The sequence below is a fragment of the Chelonus insularis genome, unplaced genomic scaffold (genome assembly GCF_013357705.1).
Source record: "Chelonus insularis isolate UGA/USDA-ARS -01 unplaced genomic scaffold, ASM1335770v1 contig_352_pilon, whole genome shotgun sequence".
NCBI classification, from domain to species: Eukaryota; Metazoa; Arthropoda; class Insecta; order Hymenoptera; family Braconidae; genus Chelonus; species Chelonus insularis.
The window spans coordinates 293282-314976 of NW_023276517.1; the positions used below are offsets into that span (position 1 = coordinate 293282).

General features: G+C 33.6%; 1 protein-coding gene across 12 annotated transcripts; it reads left to right on the forward strand.

The window, feature by feature from the left end:
• Nucleotides 1-252: 252 nt before the first annotated feature.
• On the forward strand, nt 253-21282 carry DIP2 (disco-interacting protein 2). 12 transcript variants are annotated; one of them, XM_035082998.1, is made up of 16 exons: nt 253-466; nt 533-849; nt 8031-8102; nt 10007-10153; nt 10623-10763; nt 11930-12590; nt 12874-13285; nt 13379-14120; nt 14209-14639; nt 14817-15048; nt 15841-15971; nt 16563-16949; nt 17034-17369; nt 17441-17737; nt 17915-18465; nt 18879-21282. In XM_035082998.1, exons 2-16 carry the CDS (start codon nt 765-767, stop codon nt 19129-19131), a joined length of 4878 nt encoding a protein of 1625 aa, XP_034938889.1. In that variant the 5' UTR covers nt 253-466; nt 533-764; the 3' UTR covers nt 19132-21282. The 12 variants fall into 12 exon arrangements, with proteins under 12 accessions (XP_034938889.1, XP_034938888.1, XP_034938890.1 ...); XM_035082997.1 differs by having other exon boundaries at nt 253-437; nt 515-849; XM_035082999.1 differs by having other exon boundaries at nt 253-437.
• The last annotated feature ends 413 nt before the right edge of the window (nt 21283-21695 follow it).

Below are 21695 nucleotides of genomic sequence, written 5' to 3' on the forward strand. Positions count from 1 at the left end.
AATTTCAGATTTTTGTTATTTTGGCCTTTCTAGTGGTGCACTGAATAGTGCTTAAATTTTAAAAAATAATTAGAATAAACATTATATTACTTTTGAAAACATTATTTTATTTTTAAAAAAATAAACCATTTTTGATATTTCGCAATATCAAATATTATGAGATCTACATTTTCAACTAATCATAATATCGTGTAAATAATTTTGATATTACTCATCAGATGTCGTTTAAAAATAGTGCAACGGCTACAGCAGTATACAATCTTTTTGTGCAACAATATCCTATTTAAATTAAATTAATCAATCAATTAATTCTTTTTTACAATGTATTTTAGTTAAAATATATGTTATTTTGTTATTCTTGCTTATAATCTTTCTTATAAAATATTTAATTCAATCTTTAATCTAATGAACAAGTCTCTAACCTCATAGATGTCCAAGTATGAGCTCTAGCTTAATTAAATAAATTGTAATAATATATTCTTTATGCAAATTCTATACCTAAATTTCAAAAAAGATAATTTTTTTTATTCAGACCATTCATGCGGGTCATCTGCCGGTTGACAACAATGCACATGAATGCAAAGTAACGAAGGTGGTGGTATATGATTCGTTCATACATGCAGGCATGTGTCGCCGCCAGTGGGCTTGACGAAGCATCAAAGAGTCAGTGTCAGACGAGAGCAAGATGGCCGTAGAGTGGTGACGGGTAGTGGAATGTCTAGCAGTAAAATTAGTGATTTTTCCGAATTGCGGATGGCCTAGCGATGGCCGAATTCAACATCGACATCAACAAACTTCCGGAGGATGTACGGGAGAAGCTTGCAGAATTGGACCTTGAGCTTTCCGAAGGTAAGTAAAGCTTTTATTGTCACCTATCGTCCCTTTGAGAAGGTAACCCTTCTGACTCACCCCGTACGAATCCCCGTAGAGGCTCTCTACTCGTTGATAATCGATAATTTTATTGCTCTCACTTTTCCCATGTCTCCATATAATTGTAATTTTTATTACCCTGGCATTTGTCCTTAAATTAATTCTCATCAACATCGTAATAAGTAGAACAAGTGAAGTTTGCTCTTGGTAGAAATAAATGCCCTACTATACGACAAATGAGTTGTTCGACCGCACCTCCATCCTCAAATTATAACCATTTATTCAATAAAAATATTTCATATATTAAACCTCTACACAATTTCACCTTTTCCACTAACTGTTCATGTTTTTTTGAGTTAATTATTATACGTTTTCTGATTTAATAATCAATCTGCTAGTTATTTTCTCAAGTGAGCAATTGCTCTAAGTAGGTATCGTGCTACTTTATATGACTTCTACATAAGTTACATTTGTAAATGCACTCTGTTAATTCAGTTTCATCTCCACACACTCGACTTGAGTTTTTAGTATGTCCGGAAAGCGGTCATCTGAACAAATAAACTCATTTGCATTTACGTACACATAACATGGTGAATAAAGACACGACAGCAACCGGTTTCTTTCAAATAAATGACAGTATTCGGTGATCTACCAACTGGTATTTTAATCATTTGTTTCATTTATTTTTATTCAATAATAGAATCAATCATACCATCTTTATCCTCTTATTGTGAACACATCACCTATCTTCTCTTCTCATCAGTTTATTAAACTTTCCAGAAAATATGTGTAAGCCTATGAGTCAGGGTTACGATATTTCTTCTCGTGGGTAAATTAAATGTACGTTATAAAGCATCCTGTTGTTTTGCCCACATGTGATGTTACCGCGTGAATGTAACGCAGGTCTAATGTACAGGTGTAAGGCAAAACCGCGATGGGGAAAAGCCATCATGGGGAGATCCCCTTTAACTTTCTATTAACTAAAACTAAAAATATTAAAATAGTATTCATTTTTATATAACCACTGAAACCATATAATTTCACGCTTATATTTTTTATATGAGTTTTTTTCATTTTTTTATCAACATTTTGTTCTAATTTTCATGAATGTTCCGATATAATTATTTTTTAATTATCTTACTATTATCATATCTTCATTAATCATTTCAAATGAAGGTGAAATGGATTAAATAAAACTAAACTAACGATTATTTAAATATTTTATTTAAACAATTTTTTTTTCTCATAAAAGTTTATTTAAAATCTTGGTCTTCGACGATTTGATAAGATAAAATAAATTTCCATATCTACAATTGACAAAAATGTCATCATGATTTGGTTGTCATGTCCTGAAAAATGAATTTTAAGATTCAGCCATTTGATGATAATAATGATAATCAGCAACTGAATGGTATTTTAAAATATGAAAACTAGAATTCACGGTTTTTATTAGCATTTTTTGAATAATTATTTCTTTTATTTTTTATAAAAAACAATTGATATGGTTTTTCTTGCGTGTATGAGCGTGTAAAAGTCTCAAGTACTTTACTCGTAAAGGCATAATCAACTCACAGGTCTGCTTTATTCTTGTCGTGAATAACAAGGGAATTGCTTTCGCCTTGGCTTTATAATCGCTGTATTTTACAAAGCGAATATCAAGTACCTCTAAAGACACTTTTACTCCGGATAGTGTCAAAACAACTCTGTATAGAATAAAGGCTCTAGTTTATTCCACCCACCTAACTGTTGGTAGCCAGCCTCCTTTATATATGTTTACTTGAAAAAAACTATGAGTCAATATTTATTGAAAAATTTTTATTTTCCTTTTTTTTATTTACGTCTCTAGATACATAATATTATATAAGAATAAACAGTCTTGAGAATTTCATTATTATAATTTTAAAAATACATATATTATTTATCACCTTTGTTGTTTGTTGAAGGAAAATCATGCAGTAAAATAATTTTTCTAACTCTCGAAATTGTTATAAATTCCATGAATGTACATTTGAAAGAGGTTTAAAATTCAAATAAATTAAAATTCTTTAAGGAAAGAAAAAGTTTTTTCTTCAATAATTTAATTAGAATGTTGAACTCACTACATTGAGATGAAATGAAAGATCCTAATAGGATCATATCAATAAAAAAAAATTCAATAGAATTATCGACAATATTGATAATTAAATGCAGGTGTCAAAAAACAGAATGAAAGGTCTAGTATTTATGACTGGCCACAAATAAATCATTGCATTCCAATAAAGAATTTTTTTCCTCCAACTAAAACCGGCATATCCGCATTAGTCAGTCCTTCCTCTATTATTCAAAAACCTGAATTGAAATTCCATCTCATAACCTACCTCTCTTTTCCCTTTAAACGAAATAAAAAAAATTTTTCACGATGAGTGTCAGTAATTAATATATAAATAGAAGAGTATTATCTAATCTGTAAAGTAAAGAATCGAAATAAATCAAACGGAAAATATGAAACAATGTACTGTATCCGCGTATGAACGAAGCTTAATCTGTAGCGCATGGATGGAGGTACTTTGTACCTATACTCTACGGTGTAGAACGTAGCAAGAGAACGAGATTGGTAAGGGGAGTATAGAGTGGGATGCTGTTAGAAGATATCGAGAGAGAAGTCCCGCTCGCGGGCGAGAGTGGACGGACCGCATGCCACCACTCCTCTTGCTCGATCCTTCTCTTAAAACTCTTCGTTCCTCACTTGCGTCTTTACCTTTACTCCCGTGTAGTTCTTATTTACCAGGCGCCTTCCCACAGGCTGCCGTCGTCGCTGTGTTGCTCGATCGCGGTCGCACACGAGCACCGCTTTAGTGTCTTGCCAGCGTGGCCAGCACATTTGTGTATCCTTTTCTCATCTTATTTTACATTTTATCTCCTCTTTACTCTTCAATTACCACTGCACCGCTGTCAGTCGGTTTTTATTTCGTTTCTTATTCCAAGCAAGGATTCTTCACCGTAGAAAGTGTTTAGTTCCCGCGTAAACTCGTTTATAAGACAGACATCCAGTGAACCACTATTCAGTCAAGGATCTAAGACGTACACTAGAGAACAACAATAAAGGCAAGCCGCAATAAGAAATAAAGTGTTATATAGGAAACTTGAGATATTTATTTGGCGTACGAATGGACTTGTGTCGTGTTGAGGAATGCAGCATTAGTGTGGACCGTCAGCCCCTCGAGGGTGGGTCTACGGTGTTGTATAGTGTGGAAGAGGGAGTAGAGAAGAACGATCGCGCTGATGCGCTTGCTGGGCCAGTAAACAGTTCCGTTGGATCTCGCTACACCGTAACACTATCATTTTATTTCATGGAATTTACACTTACTTTTTGTTTTATTTCGCTACTCAGCCAGTTATAGTTTGACTAAGCACGTGAAAAGTTGATGCAAACAAAGTTTGTGCAGTACTTGAAGCTGTTGTATTGATGGTAATTCAACGAGTATTTACATTGGTATGTGCTGTGGTAGCATCTTACGCCATTGCAATCAACGCCGCGAGGGAATATCGATATCACGCGTGATTTTGTGGCAAGCCAATTATGGTTTTCTCTGGTATGTATTTGATCAAGAAGAAGAAGAAAAAAAGTTCAATCATTAGAGAAGATCAGCATCATTAAAAAGTGTATATTTGTTTTAGAAATGAACTAATGTCAGAGCGGAGTGATGTGTTAGATTTACAAGGAATTATATCAGGAAGCTTTGAAAGAGATAGTGTGAGAAAGGTCGTGAATGCCAGGAGAAGATGATCGCAAGGAAAGGGCGAGAATCAACGTCGTAATCGGTTGAGAGGGAGAGCGCAAGGGAGAAAGTCGTTTCGTCCGTGAACCCACGAACGTGTTTGGATCCTTCCCCTGCTCGTTCTTTCCCTCCTTGTCTACAAGTCACCGTAACAGTGTCGTAAGAACAAAGTTCTTGTTTATGCTCAACTGGGACTAATTTCATGTGTGTAACGATTAGATAATTGGGAAATACTTCTGCCTACAATCATTTTATTTTGAATTGATTCATCATTAAATGGATAATTAACATCAATTATTCTTATGATTATCCAAATTGAAAATTGGTTGAAACCCAGAAGACATAATGAGGATCTAAGAGATTGTTTTGCTGCTATGGCACTGCAAGATTGTTGATGATTATCCCTTCGATGAGTGTGTGGACCCTCCACGAGCTTACAACTGGCCACCCGCATTAACCGCACGATATTCCACTGCATCCCCACGATATTCTACGGGGAGAAAAACGAATGCCAAGCAACGAAGACTGGAAGACCTCGAACCGGTACGAGCTGAGGAGAAGAGAAGTAGAAGAAGAAAGAGAAGGAGATTCAAGTATATCAAGAGAGTAAAAGTCCCCATCATGCGAGAAATACTAGGACTTGATTTCAAGAGTTTTAGAACGTACAAAAATACTTGAAGAGAATTGCGTGGGCATTGAAATATTGAGGGTCCATGAGGTCAATTTCGTTTGAGAATTTAAGAAGGCTCGTGAGCCGTAAGAAGGATCGTAACGAGCCATCCTTCAAACGCAGCGAGTCCTTCAAAAGGATTTCTATTCGGAAAAGTTATTTAGACCGTGGGAAAAGGCGCAATAAAATTCCAAAGCCAAGTGAAAGCAATAAAAATGATATTTCAACGAAAACTGAGTCGAAAGATGTTATTATTCAGGAAACTAAAATATCTAAATTGATCATCAAAGATGATACCACGGAGAAAATCAAGAAATCTGAAGGAACAATTGGATATAATGAATGGTTAAACGACGTCAATGGTTCACAAGAAAAATTGAAAGATGATGTTGAGATTTCAGTTCAACGAAATTCAAAGCCAAAAATTGTTAAACCACCAAGAAAGTCGAAAGGTAATAAAACACCTGATTCTATTACGAAAGAGTTGGGTATTTTAAAACTTGAGAGTTCTCCAGTATTTTCAAGATGCTCCAAAACCAATTCTGTAGACTCAACATGTGTTGAAAAGATTCTAGATTCTGCTGCTGATGATCCAGTGGTTCATGAACATTCATTGTCTTTATCTCCAGCTGAAGGTCCTCCAAGTGTTAGTGTGAGTCTTGGAAGAGTATGGCTGGATGCAATTCCAGTTCCTTTTCCATCTCATGGACTTCAATCACCTACTTCCGTTCATCATTCATTGGATAGTGCTTTAAAAGAACGAAAACAATTGGGCCAATCAATCAATCAAGTATCGAGAACTGTATCAGCTCCAGAAAAAAGTCGTGTATCTCAAGATTTTACCTCGTCTTTCAGCAGTGGATTCTCATTATCAATATCAAAAGTACGTTCGCAATCAAAGAAAAGTGGATTCTTCAGGAAAAAATTAGTAAAACCTTCACTTAGTGTAAGCACTGATGGATATTTTAAACGAACAACTACACGGACATCACGAAGATCTAGTATTCGTAAAAAAGTTGCAAGCAGTAAAATAATTGTCAATAACTTTAATAAACATCCAGAAACAAGATTTAATGATGTGTGGTTTGTTCCTCCTGAAAAAAGAAGTTGTAGAAGGAAACGTAGAGTGTGGCAAGAAATTAGATATTTTTCTGTAGAAGAGAGTCCATCAAGTTTAGAGACAAAAGGACGTGATGATTGGTCATCTAATGCATCAGATACTTTTGATGATCATCAGTTGCTTTTATCCGGTGACTTTAATGAAAAACAAGAACTTAACTCGGTGCAAAGTTCACCCTCTTCAACATTAACCTCTTCTCTTATCTCCACATCATCTTCAAAATCTTCAAGAGTTTCTGAGCATCGACGTCCAAAGATCAGTGACTTCAATGAAGATAAAATATTTTCTGAAGAATTGAGAGGAATTTTGGCACAACGGCCAGTCTGGAAACCTGCCAAAGATGCTGTCTCGTCGAATTTCTTTGCTAGCAAACAGTTTCTCAGCTTTTTAGCTAAAGAACCAGACTCTATCAAGCATCAAAAGAATGTTACATATTCTGGTGGTTATTATCGTTGTCTTTCGTCCAGTGAGAGTGATGGAGATGAAAAAATCAATAAGAAAAGAGTAGAAAAAAATGAATACTTTCCAAGGCATGAGGCTAGAATTAGAGATAATGATACTTTAATTAAAGTTGAAAAGCCACGAGCTTCTAAACGACGACCATTGAGACGTAAGTCTCAGTTGAAACGATCAAATGGCCAACCCGTGTATCTTGTTCGCAAGTGTTCTTCATTGAGAAAACGATCGCGTAAGAATTGATTGTTATTGATGTCAAAATATTTTCTTCTCTACTAACATATCTTAGTTTCATGAAGATTACGTTTAACACCATAGCGAATTGATCTTGGTTATTATCTGAGTTACGGACCATAAACAATAAAAAATAAAGTGCATCCAGGCTCGATGCAACTCTTGTTACACGCTCATCGTTTTCTACTTCTTTCATGATTTTTCTTTTTTTTTCTGTACGGTGCTCTCGTTAATTCTAACACGGTATTATAAGCTTTCAATGTTGTTCAAATGGTCTTATTGAGGATTAATAGTAATTGGGGCGTTTAACTTAAGAGTCACGAGAAGACTCTAGAGAGTTAAATGTGATGTTAAAGACTTGTATAATCCGATTTGTCACACGTAATATCAGTGACACGTTCTCGTAATTGATCGTAAAAATGCACAGTTAAGTTTCTTTGTAAGGAAATTGTCTTTCAAAAATATTTACTCTAAATTCTTTTCATTTAATCTTGACTAACTGATCGTTAATTAATTCAATCCACTCTCGATCATTTGTAAATCATTTTTATTTTCATTTCTTATTATCTAATCAATAGAATTGATGACTATCTCGGATATTGTGGATTTAATTTAAAAGAAAAAAAAATGTTGGTGAAATGATTATTGAGTTGTGTAGAATAAAGAATAAGTTCCGGTATGATGATTAGTCATTATGAAGTAATATACGCATGAGATAATTCATTGCAAAAATTAATTCTGCTACCGCAAAATAATTAAAAAGAAAAATTATAATCTTATCATGATTCATATCCATACAATCGCCCTCAGAATAATATGTAATAAATTATTAATTTAATCATTTTTATTACGTTACTTTTTTTTAAGAAAACATGATTAATTCTTTTCTATATTGTTATTGATGAAATTTATTTATTTGCAGGAGATATAACTCAGAAAGGGTATGAAAAGAAACGGACTAGGCTTCTTCAGCAATATGCCACTAAACAAATTGGTATGTATTATTTAAATTCTCAGTGAAAAAAAAAAATGATAATAATAGTAAAAGCTTCGTAGAATATTTGAATTGAATTAGAATATGTAAATAATATTTAAAATACTTGAATTCAGAAAAAAAGTAAAATAATTAAGTGTGATAATAAGCATAACGGAATCATTTTCCAAGAATAACAAATTTTAATGTGATTAAAAAATTTTGTATGTAATTTTCTTTAATTGTTGGCTCTTTAGTAATCAGATAATTGTTAGAAATAACAAATATAGTAATAATTTTTGACGTAACAAAAAACTATGAATTTAAACAAAAAAAAAGTGGTATATTGATAAATTCTTAAATTACGAAATTATTCACTACAGTCATTAATTTTTTACGTAAAAATACTTTTCTTGTGTCGAAAAGTGAATGAATAAAAACATATTTATTAGCACTATTTACTAAGAAAAAAAGAATATGTCCAATTGTTCAGCATGTGAATAATGAAACTTTCAACTTCTGTGTCTTGACTAATTTTCATTTCAATGAAAAATTAACAAGGTGCTGGAATTGATGGTTAAACAACCAACTAATTGATTCTAATAACAAAAAAAATTTTTTTCTATGATTAATAACTCAAATAATCGTTTAATTAATAATGAAGATTTCAAAAAGTGTTTACAAATTGTGATATTACGATATGATATAATATTCCGTGGAATTTATGATAATTGATGTCCTTGGTGATCATCAGTGCGTACATTATATCTCGATGACTTCATTGTTATGTTCTGTTCTCCAAATGTTCAATTAATATCATATATGTGAGTCCTGATTCTCAAGAAGTGCACAATAGTAAAATTAAAACTCAACAGGCGAAAGTCAAGATTTTCCTAAGAGATTTTTTTACCTGTACGGTCGGGTGAATACTTTTCCACGTGACGAAATATACTGCAATGTTTCTTTATTCTTCCTATAAAATACATAATTTTACAATTAGTTAATAACTTCTTATTTTTACTAAAAATCAAGAATTTTCATTAAGGATATTATTTATTTAGATAAAATCATTTTAACTATATATAAATTAATTGTTAATTACATACTCATGTATAACTTACTCAATCTTGAATTTAAATTGACTTCAACTATTAAGGAATAACATCATTACAAAGATTTTTTCAGAAAAGATTGATATCTATCATTAAAACATCATTTACTGCTAATTGAATGCCAATTTTTTGTTAACACATTAACTAGTTTTCGTTCTTGGAATAGTTTTAATTTTCAAATGAATAAAACATGGTATGGTTCTTTTGATCAATGATGTAAAAATGTATATTTTGAATACTCAAGACCGCAAATTAAATCAGGCGTGAAAAATGTGATACATAAAATTACAGCGTAAAGAAAAGATATTTCTTGTGGTGTATGTTGTACAGAGACCTCGAGAGTATAACACGTTATGCTTGAGTGAGACCAGGTCACTTAAGGTAACTACAATCTTTAAAAACCGATCTTAGTCTTGAATTGTTGTATATAAAGTATACGCAACCATGTGCAGGATTATTCATATAAAGAATATTATATATAAACTCCCACAAAGCTAGAAAGTCGAGTAAGAAGTAGCATAAGATTGAAAAAGGGAAGGAAGGAAGGAAGAAATAAAAGAAGAATACACATAAAGTATATACGCATGCCATGAATAATCTTATGCTCAGCTTCGACTACTGCTAACTGTACTTGGAAGAGCAGACCAGTCACTTCCGCGTGCGATATTACGCCTTTAAGCAGCATCTGCGCGTCTTTCAATACAGAAATTCAACATGAAGTTATCAAGAGAAAAAAATTATATGAAAATCAATGTAATTCATTGTCAATGCATGATGGGAAATATTTGATTATGCATGATTATTAATTAACAGGAAGTGGAACTGGATCCGGAGGTGGTACTGGTGATAGCGGGGGTGATAGGTCGAATTATGGTAGCGGTGGTGTTGGTGGACGTCCACAGCCACGCGCAAGACGAACCCAACGTCGTGTCACGCATTCTGAAAAACGTTATCACTCAGGTAGTTTTGCTTAACCAACCACATTATCTGGTCATGTTTTCCTGTTTCATTGTGCTACTTTCTTATCATCGTCCATGAATTTTCGTCAAATATCGTTTGCATCATTTCCTTTGGTTTTTGGTTTTATTTGCTTTTGTCATACGTCTTTATTGCTCACTAGTTATTCTACACAAGTATTTACTCATGCATGGTTATCATCACTGTTTTTGTGTTATTTCTCTCACTACATGATTCTACGACTTTTTCTGCCTTAATTGGACGTAGTAAAAAAGACATATAGACACAAGAAAAAAGATGAAGAATTGTTTTATTATTTATTGGATAGATGAAAGCAAATGGAGTAGATTCAGATACAGGCAGACAAAAATTAAATGTGATAGAATGAGAGAAGTTGAAATAAGTCTTTAGATAAAGAGAAAGTAAAGTTGTCACATTATCTATGTGTCGTTGACGTTGATATTGCATGCAGGAGGCCGGCTAGTACCTGGGGGCATTGCCAGTCCTCCGGGATCTGGCGGCTCAGCGGGGAACACTGGAACAAACTCGAATTCCGCTGCTGTCAGACGCGGAAATCGCAGACTCACCCGAAACGAGAGCCGCTATCACTCTGGTGAGTATATTTATTCAGAAAGAAAATTCTGAGTAACATGCAAATGATGATTCTTTTATATGATTAAATTCTCCAAGTGTTTAGATAATATTCAATCTCTCTTGAGAAATTATTTTCACGATTTTTCACATTCCCTAGACCTTAGAAATTTCATTTAACTTCTCATTAAAAATTTTCTGACTTGGTAAGTACTCCAAACTTGCAAACAAAATTAGATGAAAAATCATCATTATTAATATCGGTATGAGCTTATGCATTATATGATCAGAAATACATTTACAATCTCATATTATTCTCAAACAATACAAAATTCTAAATCCGTTGCTACGTCAATAAATACGCTATATTGCAGTTTTTGTAGTCACTTTTTAATTCTATATGCATTGTAGTAATGGGTGATACATCCTGCATCTGCTTCTCCACGTGCGAGCTATTTCTCGCTATTTCAGTAGCAAGGACGCGGAAAAAGCCTCTTAGTTATTATGATCATTAACTATATACATACACATATCATGGTACAACTTTGCAGTATTCATGTATATTTGTAAAAATGAACCTTTGGCTGAAACTAAAAACAAAACAAAAGTAACAACGTAATTATCAATTTGGCTGCATGATTCTCTGTACAATTTTCTTTGTTTATATGAATGTCATCATGAATTACATTAGTGACAGCATGATGTAATAGTACCTAATATTTGTTTTTCAGTGTTAAAGTTGATTGAGCAAGTGTCATCGAAATAATGTAACTTTATTGTAAATTTTCAGTAAAAACTATTTTCTTGCGTTAATGGATATATTTACCATGCTAGTTTTCAACAGACTTTTTGCGGTTATTGATCAATATTAAACTTATTCATATTTTTCTACAATTTGTTTCCAACAATGTGGGATTTTTTACTTCAGTTATTGTATTTGAAATCCAGTGAAAAATTGGCTTGCTACAAGTTAAAATCAACAAGAAGTTGATTCTCCAGTTTTTTCCTCATTCAAAACTGGAAGAAATAAAATAACTCAGAATAAAATTTGTAGCTCAATCGACATCTATCTCCGAAACGTTAAAGTTTAAATAATTAATAAACTTTTTGCAATAATTTTTTTGAGTGTTTTATTTTTATTGTTAATTCAATTAAGATAAATAACTAATTGAGTTTCTATATCTATAGAAGTACGACAAGAGGCTGTTCAACAAGCTCTGGCAGCAATGCAAAGTAGACCAAAGCCGTCACTTCCGATGCCATCAAAAAGAACATCTGTAATGGCAAGAAGTCCAGATCGTGAGCGACGAGATAGTGGAGAGTCAAGCAGTGATGAAGACAGCGTGGTAACAGAGGAATCACCTGGAGCTGGTGGTCCTACAGGTACTGGATTATCAGACACGAGTAGTACAGGGTCAGCTCGTGATACTCCGCCTCCACCACGACCGCCAGCGAGAAGACCACCTGCTGATATCACTGATATTGCCGAATATACTCCCCACGCATATTGTAATATTCAGCCTCCGGATGTGACTCATACTACGCAATCAAGAAGACCCGGCGCTGACCGTGTCAACCGATATCACGTGGTTGAGGAAAACAACACAGGGACCACTGGACGTTGGAAAGTTTCAGCTAAAATTCAACAGTTATTGAATACATTAAAAAGACCTAAGCGAAGGCCTTTACCAGAATTTTATGAAGATGATGACATTGAATTAGAGATAGCAGCTAATCCAAAAGATCCGAATGCTCCAAAACCAGAAGGTGGTATCATGACGCCTGCTGTAGGTGAACAGTTGTCAGTGCCTTCAGGTTTACCAAGGTCATTAGAAGCTGCCATCCAAAGGTAAATTAATGGGTTTAAATTTTTTAAATTTGCTAATTATTAACTGATTAAGTACAAGGTCGGTTGATAACTTGTAAAAACATTGAAAATTAGTATGCTAAAGAAAACTTGTTCCATTTATGTCGATATGTAAATATATGGAATTATGTAGGAACTACAATAAGTATTATTAATTCATAACTTTCTTTTCACGTCTTAACTAAAAAAATTGTAAAATTTTTTGCATGCAGAGATTTAAATTATAATTATTTGCTGTATTTCATACAATGAATTTTTTTTGTAGGTATGGGTCTGCAACATACAAAGCACCAGCAGCAACAGTTTTAGATCCAAATGGGAAGCTCTGTGTGACCCTCACGTATGGAAAACTGCTGAGTAGATCGCACAAAATAGCCTACACACTATTAAACAAAGCTCTGAGTCGCAACGTCGGTGAATGCTGTCTCAAGCCTGGTGATCGAATCGCTCTCGTCTATCCTAACAACGATCCTATTAGCTTCATGTGTGCATTCTATGGTTGTCTTCAAGCTGGAATCGTTCCGGTACCAATCGAGGTACCGCTGACCCGGCGTGACGCTGGCTCTCAGCAAATTGGCTTTCTCCTCGGCAGCTGCGGCATACAGGTGGCACTGACCAGCGAGGCGTGCCTCAAAGGCTTACCAAAGACTGCCGCTGGAGAGGTCGTTGCCTTCAAGGTAAATACATCTTTGCTGAATTTAATCTGCTGAACCAGCCTTAAGATAATTATTGATCAAATTACAACAACCTAACTTTGAGAATAATTTTAGGGTTGGCCAAAGCTTCATTGGTTTGTCACGGAACACTTGGGAAAGACCCCAAAAGATTGGATGCCACCACCAAGATTAACCGACGATACTCCAGCGTACATAGAATATACTACCGACAAAGATGGTTCGGTGATGGGAGTTACTGTAACGAGGGCTGCTATGATTGCACATTGTCGCGCACTGACGATGGCTTGCGGCTATACAGAGGGTGAAAATGCTGTGTGTGTTCTAGACTTTAAACGAGAAGTTGGGCTATGGCACAGCACTTTAACAAGTGTTCTCAATGGGATGCATGTCATTTTTATTCCTTATGCCTTGATGAAAGTCAACCCTGCTAGTTGGATGCAAATGATAACAAAACATCGCGCCAGTGTGGCTGTCGTCAAGTCTAGAGATCTCCATTGGGGTCTTTTGGCAACTAAAGACCATAAAGATATTTCTTTATCATCAATCAGATTACTTCTCGTAGCTGATGGTGCTAACCCCTGGTCGTTATCATCTTGTGATCAATTCCTATCAGTTTTTCAGTCAAAAGGCCTTCGACCTGATGCAGTTTGTCCATGTGCTTCCTCGAGTGAAGCTTTAACAGTATCTATTAGAAGACCAGGTCGTGCTGGTGTTAATGCAACGGGTCGTGGCGTCCTTTCTATGTCTGGATTGAGTTATGGTGTTGTTCGTGTTGACCAAGAAAATTCTCTAACGTCGTTAACGCTCCAAGACTGTGGACAAGTTATGCCAGGAAGTAAGTAGTTTTTTCTCTAGCCGTTTAAATTAATAACAATATCCTACAAAGGATAATTATTCATATAATCTTTTTTTTTCAATTTCAGGTGTTGTAGTTGTAGTAAAAATGGAAGGTCAACCCTTCATTTGCAAAACTGACGAAGTTGGTGAAATATGCGTTCACAGCAATTCCACTGCCAGTCAATATTGGGGACTACAGGGTTTGACGAATAATTGTTTTAAAGTATTACCTCAACAGCCTGAAGGCACAGCAATGGGAGATGCTGAATATGTCCGTTCTGGATTACTTGGATTCCTCGGTCCAGGCGGCTTAATATTTGTCTGCGGCTCGCGCGATGGCCTAATGACTGTCACGGGAAGAAAGCACAATGCTGACGACATAATTGCTACTGTTTTAGCAGTTGAGCCTATGAAGTTCATATACCGAGGTAGAATAGCTGTCTTTAGTGTACGAGTATTACGAGATGAAAGGATATGTGTTGTTGCTGAACAACGACCTGATTGCAGTGAAGAAGAGGTATTTTAATTTGACAAAAAAATTTATTCTAGAAATGAATATAATAACATAGATGATTATTACCATCATTAATAAGCACTTAAACAATTTTAACTTAAATTATCATTTATTGTTTTAACTGTAAATAATTAATTAAAATAAATAATTACAAATTAACAAACAAGGTATTATTTGCAGAGTTTTCAATGGATGTCTCGAGTATTACAAGCTGTGGATTCTATTCATGCTGTTGGAATTTACTGTCTCGCTTTGGTGCCTCCAAATTATTTACCTAAAACACCTTTAGGTGGTATCCACTTATCTGAAACAAAGAGAAGATTCTTAGAGGGAACTTTACACCCAGCAAATGTTCTACTTTGCCCTCACACATGTGTCACCAACTTACCCAAACCACGTGAAGTTCATTCTGGTAAGTTTAAGATTGTTTTCAATATTATTATTGAAAGAGGTCCCATGCTGGTAAGATCGAGTATTTATTCGCGGAAATCAAATGTAAGTACACACAGTACAAAATTTATTTGTAAAAAAAGTGAAGATTCCATTGACGAATCGATTATTTTGTTGCTTGCTAATTCACATTAATAAAGCACTCGTAACTTATGCTTTTAGTACAATCAATTATGACTGTAATTTTATTGGTAAAAACAATAAAAAATTGTAAATAAAAAATGAACGAAAAACGCAGATACTCGACTCAACGTGGGGCGAATATGAAATTGTTGCCTTTTTACATTTGTCAAAAAAATAATTAAGAATATCACTGCAATATCAATATATGAAGCGCGCTGCGGACGGTACTTTAATAATTAAGTTATAATTGTTATTTAATTTTATTTCATAACGCCATTAAATTATTTTTATTCTATCCTTTTGGCTGAGTTCTGAACATCATTTAACTTAAACCACTCACAAATTTTGTAATTAATTTCTCTTGCGCTTAACAAATTAATCAAGTTTTAAAATTTTCTGTTCTTATGCTGACGGAATGTTTTGAGATTCGCCAGCCGCAGCGTTGTAAATAACGCCTGAAGCTAAATATAAAAGTATATTGCTTGATGGAAAAATATTTCAGGAGTCGAATTGTTGTATTTATTATAATATTGATTTTCCGGCCTCAGTCAGGAAAGAATGTGCCAGTCTACTTTTTATTGGGTTGAGTGTTTGCGTTGTTTTACTAACGATATGGTGCGGGGGCGTGTAGCGGGGGATTCTGTTTCAGATGTTGGTCCAGCGAGTGTAATGGTGGGCAACATTGTCCAGGGTAATCGGCTTGCTTCAGCTCAAGGACGAGATTTAGGTGTCCTGGATGAAGATAGTGATAATGCCAAGAAGGTAATTTATTTACTTTTATAACGATTACGAAGGTTTTATTTTCCAATTTAGTTTGTAAGTTATGTGAATAAAACATTCATAAAGTTTAGAACTTTATATCTCACATTAATTTTTAATAATCAATAACCACATCATGTTTCTATAGTTTCCTCGAGAACTTTATCGATTAACATGAGATAGACTTCTATTAAAATTGAATAAAGATTAGTCCCAAGATATTTATGAGAACAATGTCCTATAACGGTTGGAAAAAATCTCATTTTATTACAAAATCAAGAAGGATTTTATTTTCGATTTAGTAGAGAAAAAAGGGCCCTACAACTTTGCAAATGATAAACTTTTTTTTATTCAAGTATTTTCGAGAAACAGGTTTGTTTGCGAACAGAGTTTAACAGAACGGTATTTTATTAAAACCTGTTTTCTGTGTTCGGGGGTGATCAAAAGTATAGAGGAGGATTGAATTTAACTTTAACCGGAAGTCAAATTTTTCTTATTATATACAAAAAATCAAAATACTTTAACAAGATTTATATTTTAAATCATGATTAATTTGAGATTTAACTAAATTTTAATTTCTTTTTCTGATTACAGTATCAATTTATTTCGGAAATCCTTCGTTGGCGAGCAGTAAGCACATCAGACCATGTTATTTTCACCTCGTTAAACTCGAAGGGAGCCATAGCAACATCCTTATCATGTTCTCAACTCCACAAAAAAGCTGAGCGGATCGGAAATTTATTATTAGACCGTGGAAGGATCAACACAGGGGACCATGTAGCTTTAATATTCCCACCAGGAACCGATTTAATTTGTGCTTTTTATGGATGTCTCTATGTTGGAGCTGTACCAGTTACTATACGACCACCTCATCCCCAAAATTTACAAACGACCTTGCCAACTGTACGAATGATTGTTGATGTCAGTAAGTCTGTTCTCGTTCTTACCAATCAAACGCTCCTAAAGTTGCTCAAGAGTAAGGTAAGCAAATATACAAAATTGTATGTAATAAATAATTTATAAAAGTAAAAGAAAAGTAAAGTATATTGGACTGATTATTATTAGGAAGCCAACAATGTAGTCGACATGAAAAGCTGGCCATTGGTCCTCGATATGGACGATATGCCAAAGAAGAAACTGCCAGTGATGTATCGTGCACCCACAGCCGAGATGCTTGCTTATCTGGATTTCAGTGTTTCAACAACAGGCATGTTGGCTGGAATAAAAATGTCTCATGCTGCAGTTACATCGCTTTGTCGAGCTATGAAATTAGCCTGTGAGCTGTACCCATCAAGACACATTGCCTTATGTTTAGATCCATATTCTGGACTGGGCTTTGCGCTCTGGTGTCTTAGCAGTATTTATAGCGGTCATCATTCTATATTGATACCTCCATCTGAGGTAATAATTGATTATTTTACTTATTCCAATAATTTTGAAATATAATTAAAATGCGAAATAATTATTTTCAGGTTGAAGCAAACCCTGCTCTCTGGTTGTCAGCAGTCAGTCAGTCGAGAGTGAGAGATACTTTCTGCTCTTACGGAGTTATGGAACTCTGTACAAAAGGACTTGGATCTTCTGTCCATGCTTTAAAAGCTCGTGGAGTTAGTTTAGCATGCGTGAGAACTTGTGTTGTAGTTGCAGAAGAAAGGCCGCGAATCGCTCTTACTACAAGTTTCAGTAAACTTTTCTCAGCTTTAGGACTAAGCCCACGAGCTGTGTCAACGTCATTTGGATGTCGCGTAAATACTGCAATTTGTTTGCAGGTAAGTTAATAAAAATTTATGTCATTCATCATCATTGACGTCACGTTAATATCTCTTTTGTTCTTATAATTATACATTTCTCATCAACAATTTAGCACATCGTTTATTGCTCATAAACGATGAGAAGAATGTTACTCATTATATTTTAATAATGTTAACTTTAATTACTTCTTTCAGGGTGCTTCGAGCCCAGAGCCATCGACAGTTTATGTAGATTTACGAGCACTCCGGAACGATCGAGTGTCGTTAGTAGAACGTGGGAGTCCTCACTCCTTATGTCTAATGGAATCTGGAAAACTTTTACCAGGAGTGAAAGTTATTATCGCGAATCCTGAGACCAAAGGTCAATGTGGTGACTCCCATCTTGGTGAAATTTGGGTGCAGTCTGCTCATAATGCTAGCGGATACTTCACAATTTACGGTGATGAAAGTGATTATGCTGATCATTTCAATGCTCGACTTGTTACCGGAAATACTGGAGAAGTGTACGCCAGAACAGGTTATTTAGGATTTTTAAGACGCACAGAGAGCGTGCAACAGTCGGGTGTGGGCGATGTTCCCGGTGATACATCAACAGAAATAGACATTCCACCTGGTGATGCGGAGTTACATGACGCTGTATTTGTTGTTGGTGCTCTGGATGAAGCTATTTTACTTAGAGGAATGAGATACCATCCCATTGACATTGAGAACAGTGTAATGCGGTGTCATAAAAAAATTGCTGAATGGTAAATATTTGTGATATTATTCATTATTTTTATTGTCAATTTTATAATAATTATATAACAATATATCAACAAATAGGGATTGATGATCATCTGAATTAATATAATACTATCTTATCGTTTAACTTCACCGATTTTATTTACCCTAATTTTTATCTCACGCAGACAGTAATTTATTTAATCAACTTAGGATAATTTTATCTTGATGAAAGTCAAGTATTCTTGACATTGACAGACTACTGATTTAATATTATATAATTGTAGCATATTATTACATTCAAGTACTATTTATACTATCTTATATTTTTATCAATAATTACGTTATACTATGAGTTAAATATTTGATGACTGATCTAAATTAACTTTGACCTTTGATGAAACAACTAACTAATGACATCGTTTTTTTATAATTTCAGTGCCGTTTTCACATGGACAAATTTACTTGTCGTTGTTGTTGAGCTGAACGGAAATGAGAGCGAAGCATTGGATCTCGTTGCTCTAGTAACTAGTGCTGTTTTAGAAGAGCATCATTTAGTTGTTGGTGTCGTCGTAGTTGTCGATCCTGGAGTGGTGCCAATTAATTCACGTGGTGAAAAACAACGGATGCACCTACGCGATGGATTTTTAGCGGATCAATTAGACCCCATATATGTAGCGTACAATATGTGAGCGAGCTTGATATTGAACCAGAAAATCTGTATTAATGTAATTTATATACTTTATTTTAGGGCGATATGTTTTTAGTCACAGATCAATTATCGTCACGATATATATTATGACAGTCGTGCGATTTATTATTTTTTTTTTTTTCAACTTTATCGAATATGTTTGAAGGTTCATTCATTTATTCCTTCAATAATACATAATTTACGTACTCGAATATGTGTTCATCATCGAGAAGAACACATTTATTATTGCCGAGATAAAAGCTCTCTCGATTGGGAAAAAAACTCGAGACTATGCAGGGCAACTAAATGTAATTTATTTTATCTTTCTTAAGCTCTATTCACCATTTAGAGCAGACTGAAAGATCGACCGATAATGGACAATTATTTATCTTCAAATAAGTGACGAATTTCAGCTAGAAAGAATATTAATTGTTTCATGATTTAGTATATGCTAGGCGCAGATAATTTGCAGTTTTTTAATCTCATACGGTCGATCTACTCGAATACATGTTATTTTCACATATTACTCTCTTATTCATAATCATTGTATGTTCATTACAGTGAAAACAACAATTACGTAAGAACTTGTGATTGGCTGCGCATAAACTTTTATTATTTAATGTGACAGTTTTCTAAGTCGGCATATTAAATTAAAATTAATTTGAAAAGATATTTGATAAGATGATAAAAGTCAATAATCTATTTAGTTACAAACAATTTTTGTTCTCTATTGGAAAATTTTTATTTAAATAGACGCCATTTGATCACGAAAGATGTACAATTGTTAATAGTTTTATACTTTTTATTAATTGTTTTAGTTAATCTCACGTGTCTTTCCGTTAGCACTGATTGTGAGCCAATAAGCTATTATATTTTTTCATTTATTTTTTAGTGCAATACCAATAAACTAAAATGCGAAATCTTTTTTACACTATGACGTTTGATATCATTGTAAATAATTCCAACTTACTGACGGAAAACCATTTTTTTCGACTTTTCCGCGAAGAGAAACAGGCCTGTGAATAATTAAACTTTGAAAGAAGTTGATTAAATAAGACAGCCAAATTTTAATATTGTGCCATGCCAATTCAAGTCAAGGCATCAGTTTTTAATTTATTGTAATTCAGCAATTTAATTTACTTAAGCACGATACATTATTTTATAAAATCAAATTATTGCATAAATTTACAAATTATTTTATTCAATATTGGCTTAGTTATCATAATTTGTTTAATAATTACAATAATTAATTACAATTTTCATTATGTAAAAATAGTTGCAACGAATTAATTAATTAAAACAGTTAAAATGTTCTTGGGCCTATAGCTCAGAAGAGCGATTTTGTTTCAATGAAGTTTATTGTAATACAAAGAGACATTCAAGAAATGTAACAACGTTATTAGTTATTGTAAAAGGAAAATCGCACAAGTAGTCGAAAAAATACGTTCGTCATTATTCTGTTCGCGGGGAAGAGTGTGTGCATGTGTGGAATGTGGTTTCTATTATATGTATAAATGTCGATACTAGTAGTTGGTAGGAATGTGGAATACTTGTCATATTATTAAGCCCACATTCATTCTCTTCCCCTTTTCTTGATACATGATATGACATATAAACATGAAATAAAATTAATTTGCAGACGGCCCTCGGGTGTTAATTTGAGATATAGACTTTTTTCTCCCCTGGCGGCCATGCTCATGTGTATGTATATAAATGAGACTCCCGTTTTTTAGAAATAATTATATACTTTGTACGTTGATTATACTTTAATATAATTAGTAATTATCAATGATTGTCACTAGGACTTGGTCCTACTTATGTCTGATTAATATTAATCGCGTAGGCTTCCCGATTGTCTCAATCATCATTCACAATAATTGTCCCCATTGTAATATCCCGATTTGAAGATAGTGAGAAACAAATTATTAAGGCTGCCGTAGCAGTTTAAATTGGTAGCATTTTTTAAATGACAAAAAAAATATCTTAACAAAAAAATAAATTTTTTTCTCTACAGTGCGTGTTAGTACTAAGCTATTTAAGTAGAACACGCTCATTAAAACTTAATACAATCATAATCTTTTTCTTTAATATTTAACAAGGAACATTGCACAGAGCGAGTCATCAATAAACGTAATGTACATTTTTTAAAAAAGTTTAATATTTATTGTTTAATCCTTGTCGAGAAACTATTAAAAACTATTAATGACTTGATTTTTATTACAATTCTAAGAATCGAATGAATTTTTTTTGTTATTATTTCTTGAATTGTCATTATAGTTTTTAATTATACTGTAATACTTATTTAAAAAAAAAATGTTGAAAAATAAATCAATATTTTCAGCTCCATTGAAATTATCAGCACTATAATTGATTATAAAAAGAATCATAAGGATATATTATAACAATAAGATTCAATTTCTGAATGGTATTTTTTTTTGTATTGTAATTTTCATGATTATAAGTATACTATTAATAATATTGAAAGACTATAGAATTATACAATTACAAGACTAAAAAGGTAATTATGCTTTTAAAAAAGTAAATATTAATTACCATAAAATGAAA